This window comes from Ostrinia nubilalis, chromosome 24 (assembly GCF_963855985.1).
Source record: "Ostrinia nubilalis chromosome 24, ilOstNubi1.1, whole genome shotgun sequence".
NCBI lineage: Eukaryota > Metazoa > Arthropoda > Insecta > Lepidoptera > Crambidae > Ostrinia > Ostrinia nubilalis.
The window spans coordinates 6910799-6924573 of NC_087111.1; the positions used below are offsets into that span (position 1 = coordinate 6910799).

Sequence of the window (13775 nt, forward strand, 5' to 3'; positions counted from 1 at the left end):
TGAAGTCACCTTGCCGACTGGCAATTAGTGAGGAAAAGGCGTAAACACCTCAACAGGTACTGGTGATAGCAAAATGCTTAACACAAATCAGAAGATTATTTTTTTATAGTTGTGGGATCAACCATTCTGGGAAACCACTGAGAAGCTAGAAATAAATATCGTCCAGATCCACACTACCTAAGGATTAAAGAAAGATGGTACGATACGCAAACGCTTACATAAAACAAGTTCTTGCTATTTAAGTATTTCAGTGTTTTTATTTTTGTCCTGTCCATTGCACCTTGATTCTGTTCAGTAAGTTTTTAACATGAAAAACTGTGTTCATGATTTAGGTAATACTTTAATTAACCTAAGAAAATGTTGTAATAACCTATGTTATATTCACACTTCGATTGCTGTCTAAAGTCATCGTACTTATAATATTGTCTACAGTCTACAAAGTGCTATTTGAAATCACCCACGTAAGTATAAAATCACATTGACCATAGCAATAAAATATAAATGAAACTTACCTTACTCACCACGACTGTACCGCTTACGAAACCTAGTTTCCCAACGGACTCGATCCGGCTGCTAATCGTCCAATAAGCGGCCATTTATAACATAATTGTGCCTTAATATACCCACACATGCCGCACGCCTAAAAACATGACAAAACCACTTCATTATCAGCCATTGTTGCGATTTCACTCCACTTCCAACGGTATTGTGCGATTTTGGCAACCCTGTATTCTATTTTTTGACATAGAGTTCATTTTCGCACAACTATCAATACAACAGTCAACAGCTTTACGCTTCCAATTTTAAGTTCGAATTTGGAACAGTCTTAAATTCAAAATTAGAGCAAGGTTTATGTGCATGCGATTGTACTCGAAGTGCATTCGAATCGATACTGAAATCGAATGCGCGAATGATTTATTATTCGCTCTCTTGTTGATTCGATATGCACTCGATTTTGGATCTATGCGCCGTGAAAAATGTGGGTCTATTTTTTTGGCGATTAATTCCGTTAATGTGTGGTCATATTTTATTCAGTGTTCCATTAAGGATCTAAATGGACGCAAAGTATACTTACCTAGTTTTACAAAGCTTATTTATGATTTCTGAACGCAATTTTATTATTGTTTTTATCCGACATGCGCCAGAAAGAGGGTAATTTTTTTTTCAGGAGCTATCAACATTGTGTAGCAACGTTTCAGCTTTACACGTATCTGAGTGTAACATTTTGAAAATCATTTTTCTTTTCATTTTCTCGCTTATTTTCAGTTTCAGTTTTCAGTCACTCTTTTAGTCATTACAAGTTTCACGAAACACTTATTCACTTCTAAAGGAATATAAATCCTATTAGTCAAATTAAACACCATATCACTTAACATAAATAAGTCTAAAATACGTTTAATTATATTTAATTTAAAAACCGATTCACAAAAACCATGCGCATCTGTCGGAGCCCGCGGCGACGCCTGTCTAAAATTAATTATCTGACGCCATTATTGTAATTAAAATGATGTTTCTATTAATTCTATGACGGTAACCGTTGGATAGTTCGTTTAGAAAGGACGGTGGTAATGAGTTAAGGCGTGTTACAGGATGTCCTAAAAATATTGTGCTAAAAATTTGAAAATTCTATTTTCTTCCAGAGGTACAGTCAGCGTCAAATAGTTCATGTCGCCAAAAGTAGCCAATAAGTTCGCAACACTTCTTTGTTACCAGATCGTCGGTCCACCTAGTAGGAGGTCTGCACACGCTACGTCCAGCCCGTGGTCGCCACTCGAGAACTTTCCTACCCCAACGGCCATTGTCTCTACGAGCATGGCTGTGTCACGGGAAGAGCCTGGATGCGGGCAGCGCAGGACCGTTCATTGTGGAACGAACGAACGAACTTCTTTTGTTGCAATAGACAACACACACCACCAATCAATTGACGTACTTTTTAAAACTGTCAACACGAAACTCTCCCATAGAATTTGTATGGCACTACAAGTGACGTCACTATTTTTGTCAACTCAATTAAACTACTTTTTTCAATTACAACGCAACCAAAAATCGTAATTTACAGGTAATTTAAAATTAATGAAGTTTTTAAGACCAGTATGAAAATAATGTGTTTTTAGAAAAGTTGTGATTTCGAATTATTGGGGAATGGTGTCAAATTGTCTATTGGAATAAGATTGTGATTCCCACCTCTCGTTCCCACCACTGCAACTCCTGTGTAGCCAGGATCTACAGCTTGACCGCCACAAAAACCCAACCAATGAAGGTCAAGTTTGTCCCGGGGGAAAGTTAAACTGTCATTGGACCCGCAACGAAATTAATCAGAAGAACATAGGAGGAGTTCGAAATTAAGGTTCGACTTCCCTCCATTGCAAAGCGGATGACAGGTGACAAACAAAGGTTTAAAACCTTTAAGAAAAAGATTATGCACCACGGACAATAAATTAAATTAAGGGGGCCTATCTTATGAGCAATTAGCAACTACCTGCCAATAATATTTTTCACAAAATCGCTTAAAAGCACGGAAATTTTTCCTTGTCGCGACAAGATCGGTGTAATAAATTGCGGAAACAGATGTATGTTGTATTGAATTAAGCATTATATCACGTTCATGTTTCCAAAGATCACACTCCCACAAGATATGATGGGCAGACTGCTCATGACTGACATCATCAGTGGAACACTCGCAAAAAGGAGACGGAACTAGTTTGAATTCGTGAAGTTTATGTTTAAAGTTGCCATGTCCCGTGAGGAACTGCGACGAGCAATGGTCGATTTCTAACCATCGCCTAGTTAGACGTTCGCGTACATTCGGGAAGAATTTATATAAGTGACGTCCTTTGACTGACGTATCAGATTGTGATGTGAACATTTTGGTCAAATTACTCGTGTAATCTTTCTAAACTTTTGCGTCTCGTACACCTCTGGCTAATATTCGAAACTAGACAATGGCACATTTCGTTTTTTGAAAATCTGTTTTTTTTCTAATCAGCCAGTGTATTTTCAAGAATAAAGCTTTCAACACATTTTAGCATTTTTCTTTCACATGAAACGTTCAAGCTGTGAAAAGAAATGGCACATTAAACTCATAATGCGATCCAAAATTGTTTCCACGCCGTAAATTAAACAAATGATATAACCCAAGAGAATAATTACAGCTTGCAACACCTTTACAAAACAAATTTCCTACCTTTACATTGCGGTTCTAAAACAAACGTAACGTAATAACATCCTATGATTGTATGCCATAATTATTCCGTTTCCAATTTAAATATTTCGTATACACAACTGTTTTTCAAGACCCCCAGCTTAACTTGAGCTTCCAAAACTCCAATTTCGTATGTGAAAGACGTATTTAAATACTCCAGGATCGTAATCGCACGGGTTTATTTAAATTGGTATCATCACAAAGGAGTTTTGCCCTACCATCGCCTCGAAATTGTGGTATTAAGTTACGAATAAAGGGATCGAAACGTGTACTTTAGATATACCCCCGGATCATTCAGCGTTAATTACTTCACAAGCGCAAATTAACAGTCGTGTGTTATTACGGCTTTCTTTCAATAACACGTGTTTTCGCGATAATTACGGCTCTGTAATTTATGTTGCTTTAATTTTTTGCCGCAAATGCAGCACAAAGGCTGTAAATGTAACGTTTGATGTAGCAAAAGTTTTGTGGTTTCAACTAAATTCGTGACACACCTTTTTAATTGGGAACGTGATCTGCAATGTTGTTGCTTTGTTCTATTCATTTATAAAAACTTTCTTTAACTATAAATGGTTTTCAAATATTTTCGAAACGGTTTAATTTGATATCTTTTTAATTACTTGAGGTACCGTAACAATATTAAAGAAAACAAATAAAAATAGCCAGATTAGCGTTGTTCCGGTAATTATTTATTGTGTACGGTTCATCACGTTAAGGATGTCGATATAACGACCATGAATGACTGTTTAAATATCACCGAGTTTTGCGTGGACGTTAGAAACTTTTACAATAAGATAGAGCTATGGTGTCCTTTTATTATGAGGGTAAGAAAGGTCAGGTTACACTGGCGATTGGTTTTAGTGAGCGACCAATTAACGTATAACAAACTTTCGGGTGGAACTAATAGTCGTACAGTTTTAACAATTTGTGTTTGAAGAGCCGGTGTAATTTGACAACGCGTGGTTTAAGCGGGGAGTACATTGTTGGAGGAATTCGCGAACTAGAGAAGTATTCCCATTCCACCTATTTTATCTAAATCCAGGCTTAAATCTCCCTCTACGCTTCAATTTTGCTTGCCTGTGGTTCCATAATACAGAACTTAAAATTTAATAGCTATCTATTAAATTGGACTGTTGGACTCTAGAATGTCTCAAGACACGCCACTGAATCTAATTTTCAGCATATTCTTCCAACTGCTACCAAAACTACCTACTTCTTTCTTCTTTTTCGTTTCAGTCAAAAGACGTCCACTGATGGACAAAGGCCTCCCCCAAGGATTTCCATAATGACCGGTTCTACGTTGTTCATATCGAGGTTATTCACGCTACCTTTACTACCCCCACTTCTGCATTTAATCTATTTTGGTTGCACAAATAAAAAGACGAAGAATTATTCTGTAGAAGAGACTTACGGTATACTTACATTCCACCTTCGGCCTGATCATCACTTTCCATGTGAGATGCAAGCCAAGAGCTTCTCTGTCGTGGTAAAAAAGCAGTAAACTACGTGGTAAAGTAACTACAGTGAGTGTAGTCCCAGCCTTACTTCAAGTCCGATTTCGGCACGCGACGCGCGCATCAACCTCTCATTTCGAATCCATACCCGGACTAAACCGTAACTTTCGAACTCCTTATCACCAAGTCATAAAGTTCACTTTCCCCCAACAGTCACGGTTGCCATACAAGGCGAATTTCCACGTAGAGCCTGTTCTTACGTGGCTCGAATGGATTTCACAGTGCTACGTGAATAATAAATAATTTGAACAGTTTAACTATGGAATATTTTTAATTACCGGCCAGTGTTAATAACGCTGCGGTCAACGAGTGTTCTTTTCTTTTTTCTGTGTTTAAGGTCAATATGATAAAATATAAACTGTTTGGTAGATTTTATAAAATAAATCAGTCAATGCCAGATACACATATTCCTAAAATAATTGGTTATGGAATCGAACCAAGTACTTAAGGAGGGAATTATTCACAACTATTGGTGTCATAGGATCATTAGGGCTTATTACAAAATGTTAAACGCCCGTTGAACACTTGTTTAAATTGTCATTTAGTATGGAAATCAATGTAAAACGTGTGTTTAACTTTTTGTAATAAGGAGTCTAATGTTGAATGTATTTCTTAATTTTGTGAAACTAGCCCATAAGCTAGGAAGTACTTTGATAATTAGAAAAGTCAGGATTATTTCCTCTTCTCAACGTCGCCACTAAAAACCCTGTACAGCCAAGATAGAAGCTGAATTACAAATAAAAGCCTACCTGAAGGCTGAGCTAGTTGAAAAGCTCCAAGAAAAAGTACACTTAAGGCCTATTCAGACCTAAGCGGTATTCGCTACCGTCTGCGGCAGAGAAAACCCAGTGGGTATGCGGTAATAATACTGTTCAGACCTAAGCGGTATTCGCTACCGTCTGCGGCAGAGAAAACGCTTTAGCCGCGGTACTTGATACTAAATACCTGAGCGAAACCCGCGTGGTATGTACCTCTACCCACAGCGGCAGCGAATATCGCTCAGGTTTGAATAGGCCTTAAGGCTGAGTTGCACCACCTAACTTTGACCGCAACTTATAACCGGTGTTTTTTTTATAGAGTTTGACATATTTTTGAGGTTTTTCATCCAGCCTAATACTTGCAACGAGAAAAGTTCGGAGGAAAACGAACTATAGGATATTTTGTATTTGCAAATTGCTAATGTTAACCCCTCGTGATAAGCTAAAATAATTATTATTTTGTTACAAGTGGACTCCGGAGGCACGCGAGGTTCGAACCCGCGTTCCTTGGATCTCGATTCGGACAGTGTACAACACCGATTCATTAAGGCAATATTGGTTGTATTGTAAAGAGGGGTGAAAAAAACAAAGAACTGCATTTTAAGAACACATAATCGTTTATTTACACTAAGTATATTCACATATTCGACGCGTTCGTCCAGTGCGTAAATGTATAAAAGTTACATTTAATATTAAACAATTGGTAGTAAGTAACTTTAGGAACAAGAATTGCCGTTCGGCTGATAGATACCACTATTGGTTAATTAGTTAGAATATATCGATAAGTTGTATAAGTTCTTCTCTGATGTATATAGTCTGCTTACATAAGCAGACTATATACTTTTAAGGTCATAGCAGACTTATCAGCTCGAAAAGGGATCAACATCGTATCGCCTTTCGCGAGCTGTCTTCGCCTGTCACGCGCTGTCAACCGCGAGGCGAGGCGTTTACGATAAGTGTGCGTGCATCACAGTTTCATAAAAAGAATACTGATTGCATCGAGTTGATACAGCCCTTTCCGGGTTGACAAGTGTGCTACGTCCTTTAGTCGGCCGATAGTTTGGTCGACTTCCAATTTGAATGAGGAGACGGCCGATACGAAATCGGTGTTGTAAGGTGAGCACTTCCATACAATACAAGTTCATACTGATTAACAGCCCGACTAAACTATAGGCCGACTAAGGGTGAGTTGCACCTAGGGTTGCCAGGCGTCCGGCTTTAGCCGGACATGTTTGGCTTTTTAGGGACTTGTCCGGCCAAATATTGCCTTGTCCGGCCTGTCCGGCTTTTGTTAGTACTCACAGTACTCACTCATGAGCTGACACTAATTGCACCCCCCCCCCCGTCACATGTCCGGCTTTTAGGATAAAATGTCCGGCCAAATGAAGCACAAAGTCCGGCTTTTGTGACTTTCGACCTGGCAACCCTAGTTGCACCATCTAACTTTAACGGTAACTGAAATGATAACCGGTGCTTTTTGTATGGAATTATACAGATTTTTGACGTTGTTACCGTCAAAGAAGGTGGTGCAACTCAGTTTAGAAGTCTGTTTTGAAAAACTAATTAGTTTATGGGGTATCTTACAGAACATCGGGCTCTACATTTGTTGTAAAACAGCTGTTATATCAATTGTACAAGATGCAAGATGTTCAGCTGGATATGCTGACATCTGTACTTATTGATAGTGTTGCCAGTTGCTATTTGTTAAATCGGGATAGACGGTTGAAATTATTGAAACATTTTTGGAATCAGGTTTTATGACAAGATATGAAAATTTTGAGGTATTTTTTTTTCAGGAAGCTTTCAGATTATTTCATCCTTATTGATTACATTAAAGGCAAAAGAGGTTAGTTAACAAATAGGGACATCTCGCGCTGTACGTAGTACGTAGTTCATTATTCCCCATTATAAGCTCCAATTGGCGTTAACGGTTAATCCCCGTTGACAATCCCTGAATAGTGGAATAAGCCCATCCTGGCAACTCTACCTGGGGTAAATTTGTAAAGAAGAGGATACACGACAATTTTCAGCGAGGAATAGAGCGGGAAGAAATATCACAGTAGAGGCAGAAAGGAAAAATAGAGTTACAAATTACAAAACCCCTTGGAATTAGGGAAAATTTTGGAAATACATAGTATTCTTATACATTTGCTTCAAAGGGAGTTTTTGTGTTGATTTCGTATGACCAACTTTTTACATGGTTTTCTTAATGCATGATTTTTTTACAAACTTAAAATAGCCATAGAGAAGTAGCTATTTATAAGATAAGGGACAGACAATTCATGATTTTAAATAGGTTAAAGATTAATTTTTCAGTATTAATCCTTGATGTGATGTATAATATAAATTAAGTTCTACAGGTTTCCATTTAGGTAACTGGGAAATATAGGTTAAAGTATCAAAGAAAATTAGGTATTTTTGGAATGGGACAATATTATTTAGTCGTAGTATTATGTTGTAGTATTATGAAAAATACTAGTAATTACAAAATGAGGTCTTTCTTCGTTAATCTTCTTTTTAACAATGAATAAGAATATAGAAGCATAAATCACCCCACTAATAAAAGTTATTTATTATGGAAGTATTGAGACCACTCAAAGACTTCTATTAGCAAGGAGAATTCATTTAGATTTATCAGCTTATTAAAACAATTATTATCATCAATTCATCGAAACAAACATAAATGCAAAAATACTATACATCATACAAGCACTGGTTAAGTACAAACCACTTCTTGATTACAGAGAACTGACATGAAAATATGCATTACCACTAACATCCATGTTCTATAATGCTGGTAATAATTAGTATAAATACTAATTTAAAATTAGTAATTATGCTTACTAATTATAAATTAGATTAGACGCCTCCTACGTCATTAGCTTTGATATCTCATTAACATTATATAACTATAATTAAAAGAGCTTTTAATACTAATAAAAATTATACAAGTATATGTACAAGCGCGCTTGCTCAGTGTTACTGATGCACTAAAATCTATTATTGCACATTCTGTAAGGTTTACATTAGCTGTAGGTAATATTAGACTAATTTAATGTAATTTTGAACTTTATCATCCCTTTATCACCTTATAACAGTATCTTGGAAACATAATAAATAACTTTCAATACTACTTTTAAGTGCATCAGTAATATCGTCCAGACGCAATAAATAATTTAGGAATATCTCTATAAAATATTAAGTACTTAAATAATAAAATCAACTATCACATTTATTTCGAACGAAGCTTCTTCATTTTGTACAATTACTACTTCTGATCTATGTATATTTACAGTCGTTTAAATAGTGAAGTACGCGATACTAGATTAGTGAAGGTAAAACATCTAACGTCACTATGAGTTCATTTGAGTCGACTGACTCGATTTAGTAATCGAATCGTTTGTAGACATCTGGCGCGATCGCGCGGGCCTCGTTTCATTTAGACGCGTTCACGACAAGGTTTGTCGCTGCCTCCTCACTAGCTCCTATGCTCATGGCTTTCTTCTTTAATATCCCCAAATCTGTCACGTTCTCCAGGAAGCTCTTATGTGCTGACAAGACCTTAGCACTCTCAACGTCTTTCTTCAACTCTTCCATGTCCCTTTTCAACTTTGCTCGCCTGTTTTGGAACCATGTGATGACTTGAGCGTTGGAGAGCCCCAAAGAACTCGCGATCTCGTCTCGATCGGCTGGAGACAGGTACTTTTGGTAGAGAAACCGTTTCTCCAGCTCGAAGATCTGGTGGTTTGTGAAGGCCGTTCTGGATTTTCGCTTCTTCTTCGGCTGCGGCCTGGAGTTGAAGAGGTTGAGGTGATTTGACTGACCATCTGGAACAAAGAGAGTGCGATTTAAATATACAGGGTGTCCCAAAAACAATGGATAACCCTGTAACCATCGATAGGCCTCGCCATGGTCTCCCTAACGTCCAATTTTGACCCCAGTAAAAATATCACCGTTTTCAAGATTTTTAAGTTTTTGTGCATTTTTAGAAAATTGCCACCTGCGATTTCTTTTTCTCATGCCATTTCTACAAATAAGGATACTTTTCAATCTAGTTTTTTTCCTTATCACAAGGGATAGTTGGGCTATCAAAAGAAAAGATTAAAGTTCAACAAACTAGTTTAAAACTATGAAAATTTTAAGAAATTGCTGAGAAGAAGGAAAAATTAATTCATTGTCTTGCACTTTTGATCAGCCATCGTGTAAAAAAAATGTAGGAAGACCATCGTGCTCATTACCTTAAAAACTTCCTTGGTTAATTGAGATTCTAAAAAGGTATCACAAGCCTATGTATTCTGTGTTATTTTTATCTTATGGCTACTTGAATAGCAACTAGTATGAAAACTGCAAAAATGAGTTTTTCTCGTAATAGTTAAACTAGGACTGCATAGTGTTAATTAAAATACAAATGGATAATTTTTAGCGTAGGAATTTTAATAAAGCAACATTTTATCATCATCATCATCATCATTTCAGCCATAGGACGTCCACTGCTGAACATAGGCCTGTACCCCAATGATTTTCATAATGACCGCTTAGTAGCGGCCTGCACCCAGCACCTTCCTGCTTACCTTTATGAGGTCGTCGGTCCACTCTGTAAGTGGACGTCTTACGATGCGCTTTCCGGTACGTAGCCTCCACTTGAACCCTGTTGCCCCATTGGCCGTCCGTTCTGCGTTTTTGTGATTACTTAATTTTTGTTTTAAACCTTATAAATGTGCCTATAGACAGATACCCGTGATAATATACGGCTCGGAAACGTGGATTTTTTGGACAGCGTGCTATGCTCGGGTTTCTTCACGAAACCGTATCAGAAATTAGGAGATCCGTAAACGAACTAAAGTCGCTGACATAGCTCGACGGATCAGCAAGCTGAAGTGGCAATGTGCAGGGCACAGTAGTTTGCAGAACTGAGGCAGCAGGGTTAAAAGTGGAGGCTACGTACCAGAAAGCGCATCGTAGGACGTCCACCTACAAAGTGGACCGACGACCTCTTAAAGGTAAGCAGGAAGGTGCTGGATGCAGGCCGCTACCAAGCGGTCATTATGAAATCATTGGGGTACAGGCCTATGTTCAGCAGTTGACGTCCTATGGCTGAAATGATGATGATGAAAATGATAAAATGTTGCTTTATTAAAATTCCTACGCTAAAAATTATCTATTTGTATTTAATGCCACTATGCAGTCCTAGTTTAACTATTACGAGAAAAACTCATTTTTGCAGTTTTCATACTAGTTGCTATTCAAGTAGCCATAAGATAAAAATAACACAGAATACATAGGCTTGTGATACCTTTTTAGAATATCAATTAACCAAGGAAGTTTTTAAGGTAATGGGCACGATGATCTTCCTACATTTTTTTTACACGACGGCTGATCAAAAGTGCAAGATAATGAATTAATTTTTCCTTCTTTTCTGCAATTTCTTAAAATTTTCATACTTTTAAACTAGTTTGTTGAACTTTAATCTTTTCTTTTGATAGCCAAACTATCCCTTGTGATAAGGAAAAAAACTAGATTGAAAAGTATCCTCATTTGTAGAAATGGCATAAGAAAAAGTAATCGCAGGTGGCAATTTTCTAAAAATGCACAAAAACTTAAAAATCTTGAAAACGGTGATATTTTTACTGGGGTCAAAATCGGACGTTAGGGAGACCATGGCGAGGCCTATCAATGGTTACAGGGTTATCCATTGTTTTTGGGACACCCTGTATGTATGGTCCGTTCAGTTGAAAAAGTCTCTTACTTAGACATTTAAAACCAGAACATTTATTTTTGATGTACCTATTATTTTGCTCTCGATCTGGAATGGCACTAATGTATTGGCACTAAATTAAATGAATGACCATTTTTTCCGGAATGCTAAAATTCTGGGAGGAAATTCTTGGAAAAAAACAAAGTAAATAAATAATAATTTTATTGTTTTTTCTCGAATAACAATAAAATTATTATTAGGCAGGCTAATTTAGTTAGTTAGGCTATAGTGATGTGACACAAGACATAATCGACAAAGTTCTTTGTTACGGCATTCCGTTTCACACAACAATAACAATCTCATTATGGGTGAAGGTATCATAGATAACGTGAAGCAACTCCCAACTCCTTGATAATGCTGACTCTTTATCAGACACTAAAACAGTGTCTATGACACCGCCATAAAAGGCCCGCACCGCTAAAATGTTGCCAGTCGTAAAGAGCAATAAAACACACCCTGGAATCGTTATTTTTTAACGAGCACACAATCATATACGGGCCGTTTCGAAAGCGTTTTAAAGAAAGGAAATTATCAGTGTCAACTTTGTAAAGGATATTTTTGTTTATTTGCTCAGCAAAAAAAAATGAGACATGTAAAGTACCTTATGAGCGACTCTACGATTTTTATTACTATTATTACTAACGTTCAGTAGGAATTAAGATTTGCATGTAACTTTTACGGACAAATTAAAGGTCACTTCTGAAGTCTCCTTCTAATTGGGTCCATTCGATTAAGCAGTATTAATCGTAAGTAATTTAAAGTAGGTAGATTCAGGAAAAAAAAACAATCAAGTAGGTTTCTTGGCGTTTGTGTATGAAGCACATAAACCCCTAACGGCTTTATCATCCTGCTTCGCTTAGGAAAACTTTGAAGAACTGTTTAAACACATTGATTGCAATTACCCAGTGTTGAATACATGTCATTATGTTTATTGCTAATTTGAAGTTTCTTTCGAAACGTCAATAAACGTAACGGAAATGGAGATACGAAAACAATGGCGGTATCTCTACATCCGGTTGCGTTCGCCCTATTTTCGCTATTTGCATATTTCCCTACTTTTAAAATGTTTTAAGTAATTATTTTGAAATTAACTCGTTTATTTTTATGGCTGTGGCGCACTAAGCGGCCTTTGTTAATTAGTTAAGCTGTTTTTTTTACGTTTAATAAACAGATTACGTCAGTTCTGTTTACATTAGAGCTAACGTGACACGCTAGCGTTTAATGGCGCTAATTTATTATGTCATAGGCGTAATATTATTATGTATGAATTAAACTTACCTAAGTAGCTTTAAAGTTTATGGTTACTGATTGAATATTAAACCAAAAAGTTCACGAAGTAAATTGACCAACTTGGAATTGTTTATGGTCACAAAAGAGAGTACCTCCGTGGTCGTATGAGATCACACCTTCGATGCGCAAGAGTGCGCGGTCAACCGCAGGTATTAATAAAATATCGCATTAATACGGCGTCGTTAACGCAACTGCCTAGCATTGTCATCGCGACGCCTTTGCTTTACACACCACACACTTAAAACACAAATTAAAAAGTTTCCTTTGAAAGAACGCAAAAATCAAAATGGCCGCGCTTTTATTACGCGCCAAATTCCATTCGGTCACCGTCACGTCCAATTTAAGAATTACAAAAGCCAATTCATTTATAAAATACATGTAAAATACCGACGGCAAAACGGCACATCTGTATTAATCATGGCCTAATCGCATCCTTAGCGAATTCGACCTCAATTAGGAATGTATAAAACACGAAAAGTGCCAAAAAAGAGTCGGACCAAAAGACATCGTTAGGTTCGCCGCAAAAAATATCCAATTGGACTCGGTGATGCTTAATGTTGAGGCACCTGACGAGTGCTGTGACATATCTCTTGTACTCGGAATTGCGGTTTGGCGATTTCCTCCTCCGAGTATTAATCATAGAGTTGAACGTGTCTTCAATTCGATTTAATTAAGACCGATTCTGAAGGCATAAAGGCCTGTTTTGGTACTATAAAAGCATAAAACCCTTTAATGACACTTCGTTGTCGTCTGGCACGTATTTATTGTAGTCGATAAGTTTCCAATCTAAACGATAATGTCGTTAAATCGTACGCCCACACTTTTTGCTGAGTGTAATTTAGTATGTACTGCAGTATTGTTTGTTAAATGTGTCAATTGAATGTTTTGATTTGCACGAACGTCGATAAAAACCGATAGAATAGCTCTTGGGAGATGCACTAAAAGACGTTTTTGGGTTTGTCGTTTTGTACTGTCATGGGTGGTTTAATTAATTTCTCAATAGCATCACGTAGGGCTTCGTATGTGAGGAGCAAGCGTCTGACCTCCGCTTTGATTCGAACTTTTTGCCGCTGCGACGAGATCTCTTTAAGCTGTATCCATTACGGAGTTTGTTCTGAAGTTTAGTTGCTTCCTATATGTACGGTAGAAAAGGGTGTTGATCGCAGGATTGAAGTCGATTCGTGAGTTGGATGCAAGTTTAAATCGATGAAGTAGCAGACGTTAGCCGGTTGGTTACGCACGTCCGATGCAGTTTT

The 13775-nt window shown here is 37.3% G+C and overlaps 1 protein-coding gene across 1 annotated transcript in view; it reads right to left on the reverse strand.

The window, feature by feature from the left end:
* Positions 1 to 7368: 7368 nt before the first annotated feature.
* Positions 7369 to 13775, reverse strand: part of LOC135083739 (homeobox protein BarH-like 1b) — a 102268-nt gene continuing 95861 nt past the window's right edge. The window contains exon 2 of the mRNA XM_063978475.1: positions 7369 to 9301. Coding sequence (XP_063834545.1) covers positions 8910 to 9301 — 392 coding nt within the window. The 3' untranslated portion in view covers positions 7369 to 8909. The remainder of the gene's footprint in view (positions 9302 to 13775) is intronic.